The following is a 17,966-nucleotide window of genomic DNA, read 5'->3' as shown; positions in this document are numbered from 1 at the left end:
GAGTGAGGCAGGAGCCAGGCGGGGCCAGCACTTAAAAATACTTCCTGATTCATTTCTCCTTTGAAAACAAAGCCCTGGGGGCCTTTTGCAACCGCTGGAGCCTGGGAACTGAGCTTCCCAGAGCAGAAAACTGACTGAGCGTGCTGGATGTGTCTGTGGGTCCCAGGAGCAAAAGCAACAACACAGATTTGCTGTGTGACCTCCTTCAAACTCTCTTGACATCTCTGGGCCTGCTGGCCTCCTCTCCAGAATAAGGCCAGGTGGGAAGATGCTCGTGAACGGTCCCTCCAGCTCCGAGAGCTCCAGGATGAGGACCACCCCTCCCAGGACCAGGTTTTCTTCCTAGATTTGGGCCAGCAAGGGATGCCGAGTCTTGGAGACAGAAGCTAGGAGAAAGCAGCTTTTAGGTCAATCTCTGGGACTCCTCTGTCAGTTGCAGAGCCCTGCAGATGTTCTAAGGGGGTCCAGAATGTTCTTGGAAAGTTCCTATAATTGCAAAAAGACCAAGCACCACGAAGAAGTGATGAAATAAAGACTGCTGTACGTCCATACTAGATGTGTGGTCTAGCAGCTACAAGAGGGAAACAGATCTGTGTTCTAACAAAGAGGGTTCTCCAAGACGTATTGTTGGACAAAAAAATCAAGTTGCAGAATAGAACAATTAGAATGGAATCACTTTTTAAAAGCACACATAAATTTACGTGTTTTTCTACGCCATGTATTTATGAAAATACACAGGGAAAGTTCCAGAAGAGTTTACCCAGTCTGATGCTCAGTTGCTCAGTTGTGTCTGACTCTGCAGCCCCATGGACTACAGCCGACAGGCTCCTCTGTCCATGGGATTCTCCAGGCAAGAATACTGGAGTGGGTTGCCATGCCCTTGTCCAGGGATCTTCCCAGCCCAGGGATCGAACCCACATCTCTTATGTCTCCTGCATTGGCAGGTACGTTCTTTACCTCTAGTGCCACTTGGGAAGCCCACCCAATGTAATAAGAGCCCTTATCTCTAGGTTGGGGAGGGAACTGAATTTGGAATGGTGTCAGAGAGAAGTGATTTATTTGTAATGTCTTTATGGGAAGAATGCATTTGTGGTTTTTTGTTTTTTTGTTTTTTTTAATTAATCTATTTGAGACACCAGGACGTGGAGGGCCCAGGCGACTTCTCTCAGGCCATCATGGGCTGGATCTGATGGTTAGATAATGCAGGAGGAGGGTAGCTGTGGGTAGGAGATGAAGGTATATCAGATAGTGGCTTGACCAATAGGCATGTTTATGATTTTAGGGAAGCAAATGGAGATGTCATTCCTCTGCAAGATTTACTGGCTGTTGTAAATTACTTTCTATTGCAAACAGTTGCCTCAGGAGGCAATTAAATTTAGATCATATTGTTCCCAGGTTGACACAGGCAGGTGTCGACTTGCTGGGGCTTTGCACAACAGCCACTGTCTGTAAGAGTGTGCTCGACTGCCTGGGATGGCCAGAATAACTCTATCCTGTGTGGGATGATCTGCTGCTTTGTCAGGCAATGAGTCTATTCAGCCTGGGAGGGTGGGGTTGGCCTAGACGGGGATGCTGAGGGTAGTGCCGAGGCCTCTGTCCCAAACCTTGGGCAAACAATAGTAATAGGATGGCAGTTCAGTGGCTGAGACTCAGAGCTTTCACTGCCAAGGGCAAGGGTCGATCCCTGGTATGGGAGCTAAGATCCTGCAAGCTGTGGCTCCCCCCACTGAAAAAAAGAATGGACAAAGCTTTTCTACCATAGCATCTGCCAACACAGCCTCAGGTCTCCCGGAGGGCTTATAAACTGGGAAGTGTGGGGGCACTATTATAAGCACCACTATAACGATTGTTAGAGGCAGTTACTATTGTTGACCATGTGTCTGTTAGTAAATCTACAGGCACAGACTTTTATAAAATGACCCTTTACGAGGTAGACAAGGGAGCCCACGTGTTGTCCACTCTGGACTGAGCCTGGAGAGTTCTTCCATCCCAGAGCCAAAGGATAAGGGCCAGAGTTTCAGGGTCACCAAACTACAAGCCCGGTCCACTTGTTTAGGGTGATGGCTGGGTGATGAGTGCACACAGGGTTGGTAAATGCACAGGCCCAAGCGCTCCTTAACCAGCTGTGTTTCCAGTCGGTGCTCTGTCATGGATTCCAGGCCTCACCGCCAGCTTTCACTGGACACCTCTCTGGCCCACCACGTCCTCACCAGCGCTCAAGTCTTCCCCTGTACACTTTCTCCTTCTCAGGCTGTGTTCCCTGATTCAGTTAACCGCACTGCCAAGAAACGGTGAGGGGAATGACTGAGGGGGCCTGTACTAGAGCTCAGATGCTCAGCTCCACCATTTACCAGCTGTCTTACTTGAGCTAATTAATCCTCTGGAGCCTCAGTTTTATCGTATAAAATTAGGAAATGCATAGGGCTGTCTGTATTAAAACTATTCAACAATTTGTGGTTGACTACTCTGTGTTAAGACAGGGTTCAAGTCCATATGTGAGACCTTGGCTCTTTTTTTCAAATTGCGGGAAAATATGCATTACATGAAATTTACCATTTTAACCATTTTTAAGTATACAGTTCAGGGACGTGAAATACATCCACACTTTTGCGCAACCATCACCACCATTCATCTTCTGAAATTTTTCATCTTGCAAAACTGAAAATCTGTACTTATTAAATGTGTGTGTGTGTGTGTTAGTCACTCAGTCATGTCCCACTCTTTGCAATCCCATGGGCTGTAGTCTGCCAGGTTCCTCTGTCCATGGAATTCTCCAGGCGGGAATACTGGAGTGGGTTGCCAATCCTTTCTCCAGGTGATCTTCCCGACCCAGGGATCGAACCCAAGTCTCCTGCTTTGGAGGCAGATTCTTTACCATCTGAGCCACTAGGGAAGCCTTATTAAATACTAACTCCTATCCCACCCCTCTCCCCCCAGCCCTTGGCAACCATAATTCTATACTATTTGTTCCATGAATTTGACTCTAAGTACTCTACATATGTGGAATCATACAGTATTTGTAGCTTGCGTCTGGTTTATTTTACTTCGCATAATGTCTTCAAGGTTCATCCATGTTGTGGCACACGTGAGAATTCCCTTCCTTTTTCAGACTGAGTGACAGTCCCGTGTATGTACATACCACAGTTTCGGGCTCCCTGACGGCTCAGTTGGTAAAGAATCCGCCTGCAATGCAGGAGACCCTGGTTAGATTTCTAGGTCGGGAAGATCCCCTGGAGAAGGGATAGGCTACCCACTCCAGTATTCTTGGGCTTCTCTTGTGGATCAGCTGGTAAAGAATCTGCCCGAAATGCAGGAGACCTGGGTGGTTGGGAAGATCCCCTGGAGAAGGGAAAGGCTACCCACTCCAGTATTCTGGCCTGGAGAATTCCATGGACTGTATAGTGTATGGGCCACAAAGAGTCGGACACAACTGAGCGACTTTCACTTTCACCACAGTTTAGGGGCTTCCCAGCAGTAAAGAACCCGCCGGCAATGCAGGAGATGAAGGAGACACAGGTTTGATCCCTGGGTCGGCAGGATCCCCTGGAGGAAGAAATGACAACCTACTCCAGTGTTCGTGCATGAAAAATCCCGTGGACAGAGGAGCCTGGGTGGGCCATGGTTCAAAGGGTGGCAAAGACTTGGGTTTGACTGCGTACACACCACAGTTTACCCATTCATCCATCAATGGACACTGGATTGCTTCCATTTTTTGGCTATTGTGAACAATGCTTCCAGACCTTGAACTCTCAAACCCAAGAGAAAACCCAAGTTTTCTCTTCTGTGAGGTGAATATGGCTGAGTTACTTCTCCCTCTGGCAGAAGCCCAGCTGCAGCTGGCTCAGCATCTCCTAAGGCACCTACTCCACTCAAAACCTCCTCTCCCCAAGCAGGGATCATGCCCCCTCTTTGCGCTGCTCACCTTGTAGCTGCCCTCTCTGTCTTTGAGACGTAGGTGGACACGGGCCCCGGTCAGCAGGTTTCCTGCCCCAGGCATTTCTGGGCCCCCACAGAGCTTTGGCCGAGGACTTGTCACTTTGGAAGGGGTCCTTGTTTAGCTATCACCAACCATCTCTACTTCCAAGTTGGGATGGAAGGGAGATGGGAGATGTCTTCCACCCAGTTCAAGTCAAAGTCGGAAGCGCTTTGCTACCCCCACCCAGACCCCAGTGCCCTGCTTAAGACGAAAGAGGCAATTTCCAAGACTCGAGTTTCGCCTCCAGAGGCGCAAGGCAGCCGTGACTCCCGGGCGCTCTGCCTCAGCCCCTCCGGGAGCGGAGCCTAGCTCCGCAGCGTCCGCGCCTGGGGAGGGGGAGAGCGCACTACAGCTCCCAGGGTTCTGCGGGCTGAGGAGGCGGTCCCCACCCCTGGCGGAAGAGTTGGACCCACCAACCGGAGCCCAGAGCGGGGCTGGGGGCGGGCGGGGGCGGGGCCGCGTGGGAGGTGGCCGGCGAGCGGCGCCCCGGGGTCAGTCGCGCGGGGAGCGCGGGGTCCGGAGAGAGGAGCGCCAGGAGGGTGCTGCGGCGGCGCCGCGCGCGCTCTGCGGGCCATGGGTAAGCGGCTCTGCGGTGCGCCCGGGACGGGACGGGCGGCCCCGCGGGAGGGCGCGGTTGCGGCGCCAGGTCTTTCCCGGCGCTCGCGGCGGTCGGTGCTGCCTTGGGGGGCGAGCGGGGGCTGGGGGTGGACTCGGGGGCGAGAGCGCGGGGAGCTAGTCTGGCCCGGGACGCCCGCGTCCTCCCGCCGCGAGCCGGGGCCAAAGCCTAGTGTCGGGCGCGCGCTGTTCGAAAAAAGGAAAGACAAAAAGTTTTGGCGGCCAAGGGGCTTCCCGGGCGTTTATCTCGAAACTCTCGTCGTCGTCTCTTGACTGAAATTTACCAAGTCCTGTACGGTTCTGTCATCCCACTTCCTGCTGTGGTTTTCAATCTCGAGCTGGTCTCAGCTAATTTGTTGTGACAGCTGTCCGCAGCAGTTCTGTCTGCAGCGCCCCCCGCCCCCCACCCTCCCCTCTCCCCTCCCCGCCGTCACATCCCGGCGGTTCTCAGAATCCGCCGGCGCCGCCGAGAAGGGGCACCGGGGTCCGCTGGGCGCGCGGGGCGCTTTCCACTGCGGCTGCCGTTTCCTGAAAGTGACTCTGCGCGGGTTTTGAAGAACTTGCTCAATGCATTTTGAAGAATCAACTGTTCCTCTTTACGCCGAGAGGAGTGCTGATCCTTCGGCGGTTACCGGCTTCTCGCCCCCTACCCTTTCTCTTTCTCTTTCCTCTTCCCTTTTTTCTTTTTTTTCTGTAGTCTCTCCTCTTCTTGTCTCCTGTCCACCCTCCTCTGGACTCTCCCACTCCCAACCCCCGACAGGGAAGAAGTAACTCCTTCTTTGCTCCTCTCATCTTTCTCCTGTGTCTCTTTTCTCCCCTTGGGGCTCCAGAAGGGACAGCGTGGCGGACCCGCGAGTGATGGGGGGCGGGGAGGGGGTGGAAAGCGGAGACGCACGGGCTGCGAGGAGAGAAGGGTTTGACTTCGCGCTCAGTCCGAATCGCGGACCAAATCCAGCTGCCTCATCTCGGTCCCTGCGCAGAGTGTTCAGGGGGCGCGGCCTCAGGCCCTCCAGCCGGACGGACGCCGGGAATAGGAGAGATCGCCAGATGCCGGACCCCCAGGGCTCAGGGTGCGGGCCTGGAGGCACTGGACTGGCCAGACCCAGGGTCCCTTTCTTTGCGGGCTCGTCAGCTAGCCAAGAGGAGTCCGCGGAGCTGAAGGGAGGATAACAGGTGCTTTTTGCCCCAGCTGGAGAACCAGAGTTAGGGGTGTGGGGTCTCTGTGCCCAGAGGCCGTGCTAGGGCAGAGATGGCAGCTAGTGGGTTGGGTCACCCGGGTGGAGTTCCAGAGCCTGTCCCAGCCCTGGGGACCCTTCTGGACCTTGAACTTGGAATGGCAGTGGTAGATAGGACCTCAGAGAATCAGCCTCTCTCTCCGCGGGGCTTACAGTCTGAGAAACTGAGGCTTAGAGACCAGCCCTGGTCTGACAGTGAGGACAGTTTAGGCCTCTGAGACCCTTCCCCTCTGTCCCTTCCCAATGGTCTCCTGTTCCCAGGTGGGAAATTGACCTGGGATGGCCCACACCCGCCTGGGACCTTGCTTTACCGGCTGGGCTTCGAGAGCCACTCTGGGAGAGTTGTAGTAAGAGAGAGAAAGCAGAGTGCCCCAGGCAGAAGTCAGGCAGCCTTCCTGTGTCCTGGCTGCGCTCTACTGTTGACCCACGTCTCGGACAAGCCGCCACCCAGCCCAGTTTGGTGGGGACGCAGGAAGCAGTGCAGAGATGGAGCTGTTACTTTTATCACCAGATACCACCCAGACTTGGAGGGGCAAGACAGTGGGGACTCAGCCCCACCCTGGATCAGGGTCTTTCAGGATCACCAGACCCCAGGGGGCTGGGAGTTGGTCGTTCCACATTCGTGCCCCCACACCCCTCCTTTCCACACTCAAGGCCGTCACTTTGGCCCCAGCTGCTCCCCCACCCTGGCCCCTCTTCCCTCCCCTGAGACACGGAGGCAGGGCCGGGTGGGTAGCTGCACAGGTCCAGGTTGTCCGTCTGTTCTCCATGCAGGTTGGAGCACAGCCCTTGGCAGGTTCCCCCTCCCCAAACCACTGCTCCGCCAGGCAGCCGGCTCCGAGCTGAGTGGACTGGCCGCTTCAAAGGTTGTCTTTGTTTCAGCTCCAGCTCTAGCCAAAGAGCAACTTAAGCCAACAGCCTCAGGCAAGAAGGTGTGGCGTGTCTGTTGGTTGTTACTGAGGCCTCTGTTAGCGTTATTGTCGTAATTGACACGGTGCTCCCAGTGGGTGACTTTTCATGAAAGGAAGTGTCGCTTCCTTTCCATCACACCGAGAGTGAATGAGGCGGGGCAGGAGGGGGGGGGGGGGGAGCGGGAGAGTGAGAGAGAGAGAGAGGCCTTGAGCTAGTCACAGCCCAGCTCCTCTGTCAGGTCATGTTTATGAAGCAGCTGTTCCCTGCGGTGCAGAACTCTAGGCACTGATGAGACACAGCGGAGTGACAGACCTCAGATCTCACACACACACGCACCCACACCCACGCATACACCCACGCACACACACCCACTCATGCGCACACACACACCACACACACCCACTCACGTGCACGCGCGCAGGCCCCCACACACGCGCCCACACCCACGCACACACCCACTCACACACAGCCACTCATGCGCACACACACACCCACACCCACTCACGTGTGTGCACACACACCCCCGCACACACGCACGCGCCCACGCGCACACACGCACGCACACCCACACACACAATACCCGCACACACGTGTGCGCACACACCAACACACCCACACCCATGCACACACCCACTCACGTGCGCGCGCACACCCCCGCACGCACGCACAAATACACACGCACCCACACCCACGCATACACCCATGCACACACACCCACTCATGCGCACACGCACACCCACACACATACCCACACCCATTCACGTGTGTGCACACCCCCCGCATACACCCACGCACACACACGCACGCACACACACCTACTCACGTGCGCGCGCACACCCCCGCACGCACTCAGACATACACACGCACACACACCCCGCACACACACACGCACCCACAGCCACGCATACACCCACACACACCCCAACTCACGTGTGTGCACACACACCCCTGCACGCACACACCCACACCTATGCACCCACGCACACACCCACTCACGTGCACGCACACACACCCCCCGCACGCACACACGCACCCACACCCACGCATACACACCCACGCACACACACATGCACGCACAGATACCCATGCATGCACACACACATGCACACATACCCCCCACGTGTGTGCACACACCCACGCATGCACACACAGCCACACCCACACACACCCACTCACGTGCACGCGCAACGCCCCCACGCACATACGCACGCACCCACGCATACACCCACGCACACACCCACTCACGTGTGTGCACACACACCCGCACACACGCACCCACAACCACGCATACACCCACGCACACACACCCACGCACGCGCACACACACACACGTGCGCGCACACACCCATGCACCCACACCCACGCATACACTCACGCAACACCCACTCACGTGTGCGCGCACACACCCCTGCATGCACGCACGCACCCACAACCACGCATACACCCACGCACACACACCCACTCACGCGCACACACACATGCACACATACCCCCCACGCACGCACACACACCCACGTGCACACACGCACACACACACGCACAAACATAGCCACCTGTGGTTTTTTGGCGGGGAGCCTCGTTTTCTCGCTTCATTCTGCTTAGAGCGTTGGGCCCACTGGGTCTAACAGACTCACCTTATAGGTGGGAGAAGGAAGTACAGAAACACCCGTGTGGGGTCAGAGCCCCCTCCTCACCCTCCTCTGCTTTCAGCTTCTCTGGGAGGACAGGCCCAGGTTCTTATCAGCAGGTTAACAGGGATGCCGCAGTGTGACACTGCAGGTCCCCTGGGGAGAGACGGCCAGTTTGCACCCTCTGAGCACAGAGAAGGAACCTGGGGTCTCGCTTTATTGTTGTTTAGTCGCTAAGTTGTGTCCGACTCTTTGTGACCTCATGGAGCCTGCCAGGCTCCTTTTTCCATGGGATTTCCCAGGCAAGTATACTGGAGTAGCTTGCCATTTCCTTCTCTGGGGGATCTTCCCGACCCAGGGATCAAACCCTCATCTCCAGCATTGGAAGGTAGATTCTTTACCACTGAGCCACCAGGGAAGCCCTGGGGTTTCCCTGCTCCCATCAACCCACTCTTGACCTTGGAGTCTGTGTCTTGAGACAGGGAGACTGCACTGGTTGCAAATCTCAGCTCTGCCACTAGTAAGCCATGTGACCTCAGGTGAGCTACTGAATCTCTCAGATCTTCAGATCTTGTACTATCTGTTAATGGGGGCAGAGAGATAATCATACCCACTGGGCGCTGGGAAGATGTAGTGAGCCAGTGTTCAGAAGTGCCCAGACCCGGGCCTAGGGGAGGCTGGTTTCGGTTGGTGAAGTGCACAGTGTAGGGAGGGAGGCGTAGCTTGAGAGCAGGCTGGCTTCACTTCAGGAGCCTCCTCCTCCACAGCTAGTGACTGACGGTAACGTCTTCACTGCCTCGGCTTTAGGATCGAGGGTTGAGCGTGACCTCCACAGAGCTGTGGAGCTGAGCAGACTGCTGTCACAGGCAGGGCTGCTGCCCCGCCCCCTCGCTGCCCGGGAAGGGGCTGGATTGCCCGGCCACGCCCGCTCGCCGGCCGAGCGGGGGTCACACGGCCGGGGCTGTGAGCGAAGGCCTGCTGCCCTTGTTTGTCAGGCCTCTTCTCACTCAGTTGTCTAGCTGCACGCAGCTGGGAATAAGCTCAACAGGGACCACTGCGCCCTTGGGTAGGAGGAGTCCCTGAGCCGTGCGGAGGAGACCGCAATCCTCCTGCAGAGGAGGGTGCACGTCAGAAAGGCGTCATCACTTTCAGAGCAATTTCTAAGTTTAAGTGCAATTCAGTCAAAACCCCAGTGGCTTTTGTTTCTTTCTTCTCCTTCAACCTTTCCCTCTCTCTCTCTTTCATCCTGGAATGTGACAGAATTATCCTAGAGTTCAGATGGAATTTTTTAAGAGGAGTAATGATGGGGGACTTGAGCTCTGGATAGTAAGTTTTGTTACAACGCGACAGAAATTAAAACTGTGCATGGGTCCAACATTCCACAAGGAATGAAAGAGAACAGAAAGTCCAAAACCAGCTCCCGGAGTGTTCATTACAAACCTTTAGATTGTGGGGAAAGTAGTATTTCAAACTATGCGGGGAGGAGATAACTCAGTCTATGCTGGGGTCTGGGGAGCTGGGCAGGCAGGAGGACTCACCTGGCCCTTACGGGAGGGGGTTTCAGACTTATTTCTCAAGGCAGAACTCTTTTTCCAAATGAAGATTTAGTGGGAACTACGATCTTGCAATGACTGGAGAAGAGAGGGAGAGGACAGGCTGGGGAAGGAGAGTGAAGACTCTCTCCACCCCCCTCATCCAGGGCTGCGGCCCAGGTGGGCGAGAATGGGGGCCGGTTCACCCAACCGCACAGAGATAGAGTGTCTTCCCTTTGTGGCTCTCATCCCCATCTCTGCTGGGCTGAAACAGCTCAGATGGTGACCTCCTTCCCAGGTGACCTGAGTGCCCAAGTCCTGGAGATTTCCCTAGGAGAGCGTAGCCCCTGGAACCTAGCAGGAGCGACCAGGGCCATTCTATCCCGCTGGCCCTTAACCTGGCTGCCCTCTCAGGCACCCTGGGAATTTTTAAACCCTGAAGCCCCTTGTTGTTTAGGCGCTAAGTCCTCTCTGATTCTTTTGCAACCCCATGGACTGTAGCCTGCCAGGCTCCTGTGTCCATGGGATTTCCCAGGCTAGAATACTGGAGTGGGGTGCCATTCTCTTCTCCAGGGGATCTTTCTGACCCATGGATGGAACCCATGTCTCCTATACTGGCAGGCGGATTCTTTACTGCGGAGCCACCCGGAAAACCCCTGGCGCCCCCTGCAGGACCTTAAGTCAGACTCGTGTTGGGGGAGACAGGCACCATCTCTTTTAAATTCTCCCTGGGTGAGTCCAGTGGGCCCTGGTCCCACCACCTTCTTTCCCTGAGGCCCGAGGACAGCCTTGTAGCCGACCTGCAGGAGGGTGCCAGGGAGAAGCCTTGTCACAGGAACAGATGGACAGAGTCTTTCGGAGCCGAGCATTTTCCCTTCAGGAAAGAAGGGAGAAGGGATGTGAAAGCAGAGCAGAGAAGGCAGGAACGGAAAGGAGAAAAGCTGGGGGGACACAGGCGTGCCAATTAGCTGAAGGCTTCAGGATTCACGGATAGTTAGCAAAGGATATCAGTGTCTTTCTGCCCCCCACCCCCGCCCCAATTCACAGAAGGAAAGATGGAGGTGGAGAGCTGCCCAAGGCCCGGTTGGAAAGGCATCCGTCAGGGGTGGGAGGGGTCAGTTATTAGTACCCAGTGATTTCTGGAGATTGGCTGTGTCTCCGGTGATCAGGAGCCAGCCTGCAAGGACGGCCCAGGCCCAATTAGCATGAGGCTCAGTTTCTCTTCCAGGCTTATTCGGACTCCCCAGCAAAGCTTGTGAATGTTGGCGCTAAGCAGCACAGCTGTAGTGGTGGTGAGGCCAGGCCCCTGGGCGGGTGGTCAGGCAGACCTTTTCTTGAATGTGGTCCCCCAGGGAGGCAGGCAACTTACTCTGCCTTTAAAACGGGATCCCTCTGGGACTCAGTGAGAGAACAGATAGATGAAAGGGCCAGAGACACAGAGCTGAGAACCCGCACGGCACTTCTGTGAACAGCCGCCCAAGGGGACACTGTCCAGCAGCCAGAGGTCCACAGCTCAGGCTCCTGGGTACCGCTGGCCTCATGGGTCACTCTGCTGTGGGTTTCTTCTTTTTTTTTTTAATTTATTTTTGGCTGTGCTAAGTCTTTGTCACTGCACAGGCTCTTTCTCTAGTTGCCGTGAGCAGGGGCTGCCTCTGGTTGTGGAGTGCACGCTTCTCTCTGTGGTGGCTTCTCCTGTTGAAGAGCAGGCTCTTGGCTGGAGGGCTTCAGTCATTATGGCCCCCCGGCTCTAGAGCGCAGGCTCAGTAGTTGTGGCTCGCAGGCTTAGTTGCTCCGCAGCATGTGGGATCTTCTCGGACCAGGGATTGAACCCATATCTCCTGCATAGGCAGGCGGATTCTTTACCACTGAGCCCCCAGGGAAGCCCAGGTTTCTTGTTCTTAAAAAGTTTCTTTTCTACCTGGGATGGAGGGGGAATCTTGCAGGTTCCCAGAAGTAAGGCTTTTTCTGAGCTGCAGTGAACCAGGACACTTCATGCAACATGAACAAAAAGGAGAAAAGAAAGGCTGCGCTCACATGGCCAATCACCCACTGCGTGGCCAGAGCAGCTCGCGGTGGCTATGTCTTTGCAGCCATCAACTCTCAGGATGCCCTTAGGAGAATTGAGCTCCTGGCTCCTCCCTCCCCTCCATCAGGTTGTCGTGGGACTCACCCATCTTCTCCTCCAAAATGGGACTTCCCTAATAGTTCAGACAGTAAAGAATCCACCTGCAATGCAGGAGAGCTGGGTTCGATCCCTGGGTTGGGAAGATCTCCTGGAGGAGGGAATGGCCACCTGCGCCAGTATCTTTGCCTGGAATATCCCATGGACAGACGAGACATTTTCCCTTACCTACCACCTGCTGTGGGGGCGGGGGGTGCTGGGTGGCCTCACTGAACTGTCAGGAGGCCAGACAAACCACAGGCATCTCAGTCCAGATGGCCCCATCCATATGGTATGAGGAGGTGAGGATGACTAGAGAGAAGTGCTGTGCTTGGCTGAGGGCTGGGAAGGCCCCCCACTACCTGCTTGGGGCTTGTCAGTTGAGACCTGAAGGGTCACCAGGAGCCATGAAGGTGAGGGGAGTATGTGGCCTAATTAGGGGCAGTTAGGACTCTGCTGCAGACACGACTGAGCGACTTCCCTTTCACTTTTCACTTTCATGCATTGGAGAAGGAAATGGCAACCCACTCTAGTATTCTTGCCTGGAGAATCCCAGGGACAGGGGAGCCTGGTGGGCTTCTGTCTATGGGGTCGCGCAGAGTCGGACACGACTGAAGCGGCTTAGCAGCAGCAGCAGCAGCAGGACTCTGCTGAGCTTCCCAGGTGGTGCTAGTGGTAAAGAGTCTGCCTGCCAATGCAGGAGATGCCAGAGATGTGAGTTTGATCCCTGGGTCAGGAAGGTCCCCTCGAGGAGAGCATGGCAACCCATTCCAGTATTCTCGCCTGGAGAATCACATGGATGGAGGAGTCTGGTAGGCTACAGTCTCTGGAGTTGCAAACGAATCAGACATGACTGAGCATGCATGGGAACACAAGAGATGCCTAAGAAAAGCTTGGATGCTTCATAAACAGGAACTTTCTTCTTGGTTATTCATGGAGGGTCTACAGTCCCAGCAGCCCCGCCGCCCTCCTGCCACCCACTCCTCTGCCGGCATCTCATGTTCTCACTCTCCCCTGCCCTTCTCCCCTTCTTCTTCTCCTCTAGCACCTCCAGTCAAAGGTAAAAGGAAGCAGTCAGAGGAAGGGGAGCCCCTAGACCCCCCAGCGTCTCCTCAGCCCGATGGTGAGCCGAGCAGGAGCCAGAGCCCCGTGCACCTGGAGGTGAGCTGGGTGACCCTCCCCCACTGGGCCCCTTCCTCACCCTGCTCCACCTGTGTGCAGCTTCCCAGGTGACCCCGGAGACGCCCTGCAGATGTGTTCCCTGACCCCCCTAGCCCTGAAAGAGTCCAGAGAGGGGCACAGCCCCACTGTCTGGGGCCTTGCGCTGGGCACTGGGCGCTGGGCACTGGGCGCTGGGCAGATGGGAGGGCTCGCCCATCGCCTCGGGCCGGATGTTCAGGCCTGGTTTTTACAGCAGAACCCTTTTATTACATGAGGATGACCTGGAGTCCTGATCTATAAAACAGTAAAGCACTGCTCTACGATGTTAAGCTACACGTACACCCTTCTGTCCCTCCAAACGTATAACACGGACGCTGAAGTCACGTAGTGAGGTCAGTGCTGCTGCGCTGACCAGCACGGTCACGGCTGTCAGCCTCTGCATTAGTGCTCTTTGGCCATTTGCTTCGGAGGCACAGGCTGGAGGGAGCTGCAAATGGGAACAGGTTTTAACAGATATCCTGGAGTTCAGAGAAGAGGAACAGAAAAGCATGTTCATTTGAAGAGCTGTGGTCAGAGCGCCTCTGTTCTGAGGCGCGGCAGTGTGTTCCAATTTCATAGGTGACGTGCAAGCTGGCTTGTTTATTTCCAGAGGTCTTTGATTAGTCAAAACCACAGTCATGATACTCGAATAGAGTATTTTTGGAACACATGGCTCTCTGCACGATTCTCACCCTGATGATGGTTGCCAGCCCTCTCGTGTTTGGGGCCACCCCAGCCGGGACCCCAACCCCAGCCCCACAGGAGCCCCTGCCCTGAGCCACCAGCCACAGGAAGGGCATCGGGAGAAATCCCCACTGGGAGCAGAAGCCAAAAGACCTGTGCATTGGACACAATAACCCTCTGGAGCCCAGGACAGGGTCTCTCCGCCCCAAGCTGAGCACATGGACAGGCGGGTCACAGAAGCAAGCCTGGCCGAACGGCCCCACACAGCTGGAATGCACCATCCTTTGGCTTGGACCACAGGGGCCACTGGGAACCCCGGGGCCACGAAGCCTGCCTCTAGGCTGGTAGAGGAGCTGAGTTGGCGATGTGACAACCTAGAGCCAGGTGAAGAAGCCATCGGAAGCTTGAAGGGGCAGGGCTGCTCCCGTGGCTGTTCCTGGAGCCAGGCCTCTCTGGACCTTGACCTGGGGTCCTGGGCTAACATGGAACACCTCTGTCTTTCTGTCCCCAGGAACAACCTCTGCATCCCAGAGTTGGGCCTGGGGGTCTACTCCCTCCTCTGGGAGCCTGGGGTTGGTGGCCATGCATCTCCTTCCTCCCCAGCAGCCAGTGGTTCCGCCTCTCCGCAGCCTCCTGCCAGCTGGGGGCTCATCCCACTGCCTCGTGTTCTTTCCCCAGGAGCCCCCCGAGGCAGGCAGGGAGCGGGAGGAGGAGCAGGAGGAGGAGCAGGCCTTCCTGGTCAGCCTCTACAAGTTCATGAAGGAGCGACGCACGCCCATCGAGAGGGTGCCCCATCTCGGCTTCAAGCAGAGTGCGTGCCCGGGGTGCAGGCACGGGAGGGGGGCCCAGCCGGGACCTCCATTCGGGGCGACCCCCGCCGCTGCCAGCCCACAGGGGTTGCACACAGAAAGGCTGCCCCCTCCAGGCACTGGCCTGGCAGTGGGTGGGGCCAGATGTCCGTCCTCACAGGCCACTGGGCCCCCAGCACACAGGGTGCGGTCTGCCCAGCCATCCCGGTGGCACTGTCTGGGTATGTGCTGGTTCTGTGCCTGCCTGTGGGGCCATGGGGACAGGCTGCAGGCTGCCTGCTCCTCCCACCAAGACTGACAGCGGCCCCGCCCTCTCTTGTCCCCAGTTAACCTGTGGAAGATCTACAAGGCCGTGGAGAAGCTAGGGGCCTATGAACTGGTAAGGACAGCTCCTCTGAGTCCTCACCCTGCCGTGTCCCCTGGCACAGCTCAGCTGTGCCCCCGGGGAGCTTGGGAAAAGAGGCAGCCCAGCAGACCTGCCCTTTCCCCTCGGCAGGAGGACGAGGCGGTGTCCAAACCCTCCCTTTCCCCAGCCCCCTGTGAGCCACGGGGAAGAGGGACCTGCCCTACCCGCCAGTACTTTGCTGTTCCAAGCAAGATTGTCACCCTTTCCATCTGTTCTGTCCTTGCACTCACAAAGGGCCAGTGCTCGGGCAGCCCCTGGGAGGGGGACTTGGCTGGCTACTGGCCAGGGGAGCCCCCTCCAACCCCCCCGCGCCTGTTGGTGGAGAAGCAATTAGAAAACAGCCTCCGAGTGGGGAGCCCGAGCTGCCAGGCCCCGCAGGCAGGGGTGCCCGCCAGCCGTGCCCTGACGTGGCGCCTTGCAGGTGACTGGCCGCCGCCTCTGGAAGAATGTGTACGACGAGCTGGGGGGCAGCCCGGGCAGCACCAGCGCGGCCACGTGCACGCGCCGCCACTACGAGAGGTGCGCGCGCCTGGGCCTCCACCCGGGCCGGGCCAGCAACTCCAAGGGGCGGCGGGGCTGGGGGCGGGCGGCAGGCCTCCCGGACAAGACGCAGCGTGCGGCCCCGCGGCCGGGGTTGTCTGTGTGCCGGTCGGGCAGGGGGGAAGCCGGGAGGGCCTAGAGGGTGGGCGCCTCCTGCCAGCCCGGCCCCCTGACGACATGCCTGGCTCCTCCCCAGGCTGGTCCTCCCATACGTGCGGCACCTGAAGGGGGAAGATGACAAGCCCCTGCCCCCCTCCAAACCCAGGAAGCAGTACAAGATGGCCAAGGAGCCTCGGGGGGATGAGGGGGCCCCTGAGAGGCCGAAGAAGGTCAAGGAGGAGAAGCGGGTGGGCCAGGTGAGCTGAGCCCCGCGCCGTGCCTCTCACAGCGCCCCTACCAGTCCTCACTGTGGCTGCAGAGATCCCTGCCCGGAACCCCCGGGACACCCCCTCCCCCAAGGGCAGCACGGGGCGGGCAAGGGTCAAGTTGGGGGTACATGTGGGGTCTGAGGTCTGAGTCCTAGTCTGCACCCCATTTCACCAGTCCCCATGTCCTGACACCAGGCTGTGTCTGTTCAGAGGATGGGACGCCTTTTGACAGTTCTGCACGAAGGTGCTAGAAGGGCTGGCTCCCTCCTGTCACCACGTCCTCAGGTCAGCATTGCACAGCTCACACCCAGCCCTGAGGCTTGGCCTTTTCTCATTCTAGCTGATGCCCGGGAAGACCAAAACAGACGCCCCTGACCTGGCAAGGCTTCCTAGCCAGGAGACACCCAGGGACGGCGTGGAGCAGCGAGGCCCGGCCTCGGGGCCCTCTCTGCCCTTTGTGGGCGCCAGTGGCTGCCCGGAGGCCTACAAACGGCTCCTGTCCAGCTTCTACTGCAGAGGGACACATGGTATCATGTCACCGCTGGCCAAAAAGAAGCTCCTGGCCCAGGTGAGCAAGGCAGAGGCCTTGCAATGTCAGGAGGAGGGCTGTCGCCACGGGGCAGGTGGGGAGCCCCAGGCGTCCCCAGCTGTCCCGCCCGTGGAGAGTCCCCAGAGCCCAGGAGGGCCGGCCGAGAACTCCAGGCACCGGCTGACACCTCTGGAAGGAAGGCAGGCCTCCAGGGGCAGCCTCTGGGAGGAGACACAGGCAAGCCCTCGCCCGTCGGCCCCTGTCTTCACCGGCTGCTTCCACGCCTACCCCAGCGAGGTGCTGAAGCCTGTCAGCCAACATCCCAGGGACCTTTTCCCCAGTCTTAAAGATAGGGTGTTGTTGGGGCCCCCTGCCAAGGAGGAGGGGCTGCCAGCCAAAGAGCCCCCGCTGGTGTGGGGCGGGGATGCCAGCCGCCCTTCTGCATTCCACAAGGGCAGCTCCAGAAAGGGCAGCCTCTACCCCAAACCCAAAGCCTGCTGGGTGTCCCCCATGACCAAGGTCCCTGCTGAGAGCCCCGTGCCCCTGCCCACCTTCCCAAGCAGCCCAGGCCTGGGCCACAAGCGCAGCCTGGCGGAAGAGGGCTCGGTCCACGGCGGCAAAAAACTGCGGGCAGTGTCTCCCTTTCTTAAGGAGGCGAATGCCCAGGAGTGTGGGACCAAGCCCGGGGGCCCTGACCTGGCCGTCTCCTGCCTGCTGGGCCCCGCCCTCCCGGAGGCCTACAGGGGTACCATGCTGCGCTGCCCACTGAACTTCACTGGCACCCTGGGCCCCTTAAAGGGCCAGGCCACCCTCCCCTTCAGCCCCCTGGTCATCCCCGCCTTCCCAGCCCACCTGCTGGCTGCCACAGCGCCCTCGCCCATGACCACTGGCCTGATGCACCTCCCACCGGCGTCCTTTGACGGTGCCCTGTGCCACAGACTCTGCCCGGCCTCGTCTCCATGGCACATGCCGCCTGCCACAGCCTACACAGCACCCCACTTCTCTTTCCACCTCAACACCAAGCTGTAGGTCTGAGCCCACCATGCTGTCTGACAGCCACTGCTGGGAGCTCTGGCCTGGAGCCCCTCCTCAGGAGAGCTTGCCTGTGCCTGATAGGGACGGGCCCTGGGCTGGGAAGCCTGGCCCAAAAAGAGGCCCTGGGCAAACTGGGTTTCTCTCTCAAGATGGCAGCCCGAGCCCAGGGGCTGGGGCCCAGTGATGGCATGCCTCGGGCGAAGACATGGAGAGGCGGACAACTGCCAGCCCGGGCCCCAGAGCAGGGATCAGGGTGGGTGAAGGGGAAAAGGCAATAAAACATCAGTGAAAAAAAAAAAACAAGAAAACACCTGTGAGTCCAGGCAGCCCTGAGGT

At 57.8% G+C, this 17,966-nt stretch overlaps 2 protein-coding genes across 3 annotated transcripts in view; one reads left to right on the top strand and one right to left on the bottom strand.

Annotated features, from left to right (window-relative positions):
* Positions 1–1,150: 1,150 nt before the first annotated feature.
* Positions 1,151–17,966, bottom strand: part of KANSL3 (KAT8 regulatory NSL complex subunit 3) — a 70,979-nt gene continuing 54,163 nt past the window's right edge. Inside the window, exons 21-22 of the mRNA XM_061156007.1 lie at positions 3,140–3,183; positions 1,151–1,217 (exon numbers count right to left, since the gene is read on the bottom strand). Coding sequence (XP_061011990.1) covers positions 1,166–1,217; positions 3,140–3,183 — 96 coding nt within the window. The 3' untranslated portion in view covers positions 1,151–1,165. The remainder of the gene's footprint in view (positions 1,218–3,139; positions 3,184–17,966) is intronic.
* On the top strand, positions 4,453–17,902 carry ARID5A (AT-rich interaction domain 5A). Of its 2 annotated transcripts, XM_061156011.1 has the most exons (7): positions 4,453–4,553; positions 13,105–13,220; positions 14,622–14,754; positions 15,079–15,131; positions 15,580–15,677; positions 15,895–16,054; positions 16,407–17,900. In XM_061156011.1, the coding sequence occupies exons 1-7, from the start codon at positions 4,550–4,552 to the stop codon at positions 17,622–17,624; spliced, it is 1,782 nt and encodes a 593-aa protein (XP_061011994.1). In that variant the 5' UTR covers positions 4,453–4,549; the 3' UTR covers positions 17,625–17,900. The 2 variants fall into 2 exon arrangements, with proteins under 2 accessions (XP_061011994.1, XP_061011995.1); XM_061156012.1 differs by lacking the exons at positions 4,453–4,553; positions 13,105–13,220; positions 14,622–14,754; positions 15,580–15,677 and having other exon boundaries at positions 15,109–15,131; positions 16,407–17,902.

The sequence above is a fragment of the Dama dama genome, chromosome 11 (assembly GCF_033118175.1).
Source record: "Dama dama isolate Ldn47 chromosome 11, ASM3311817v1, whole genome shotgun sequence".
Classification (NCBI taxonomy): Eukaryota; Metazoa; Chordata; class Mammalia; order Artiodactyla; family Cervidae; genus Dama; species Dama dama.
The sequence above is the reverse complement of the archived record's forward strand: the minus strand, read 5'-3'. Positions and strand labels throughout refer to the sequence as shown.

Excerpts from the sequence above, each read along its gene's own strand:
- ARID5A (XM_061156011.1), top strand. Across the intron at positions 13,221-14,621 it reads AGAGCCCCGTGCACCTGGAG|GAGCCCCCCGAGGCAGGCAG; the intron begins GTGAGCTGGGTG and ends TTCTTTCCCCAG. Across the intron at positions 14,755-15,078 it reads CCATCTCGGCTTCAAGCAGA|TTAACCTGTGGAAGATCTAC; the intron begins GTGCGTGCCCGG and ends TCTTGTCCCCAG.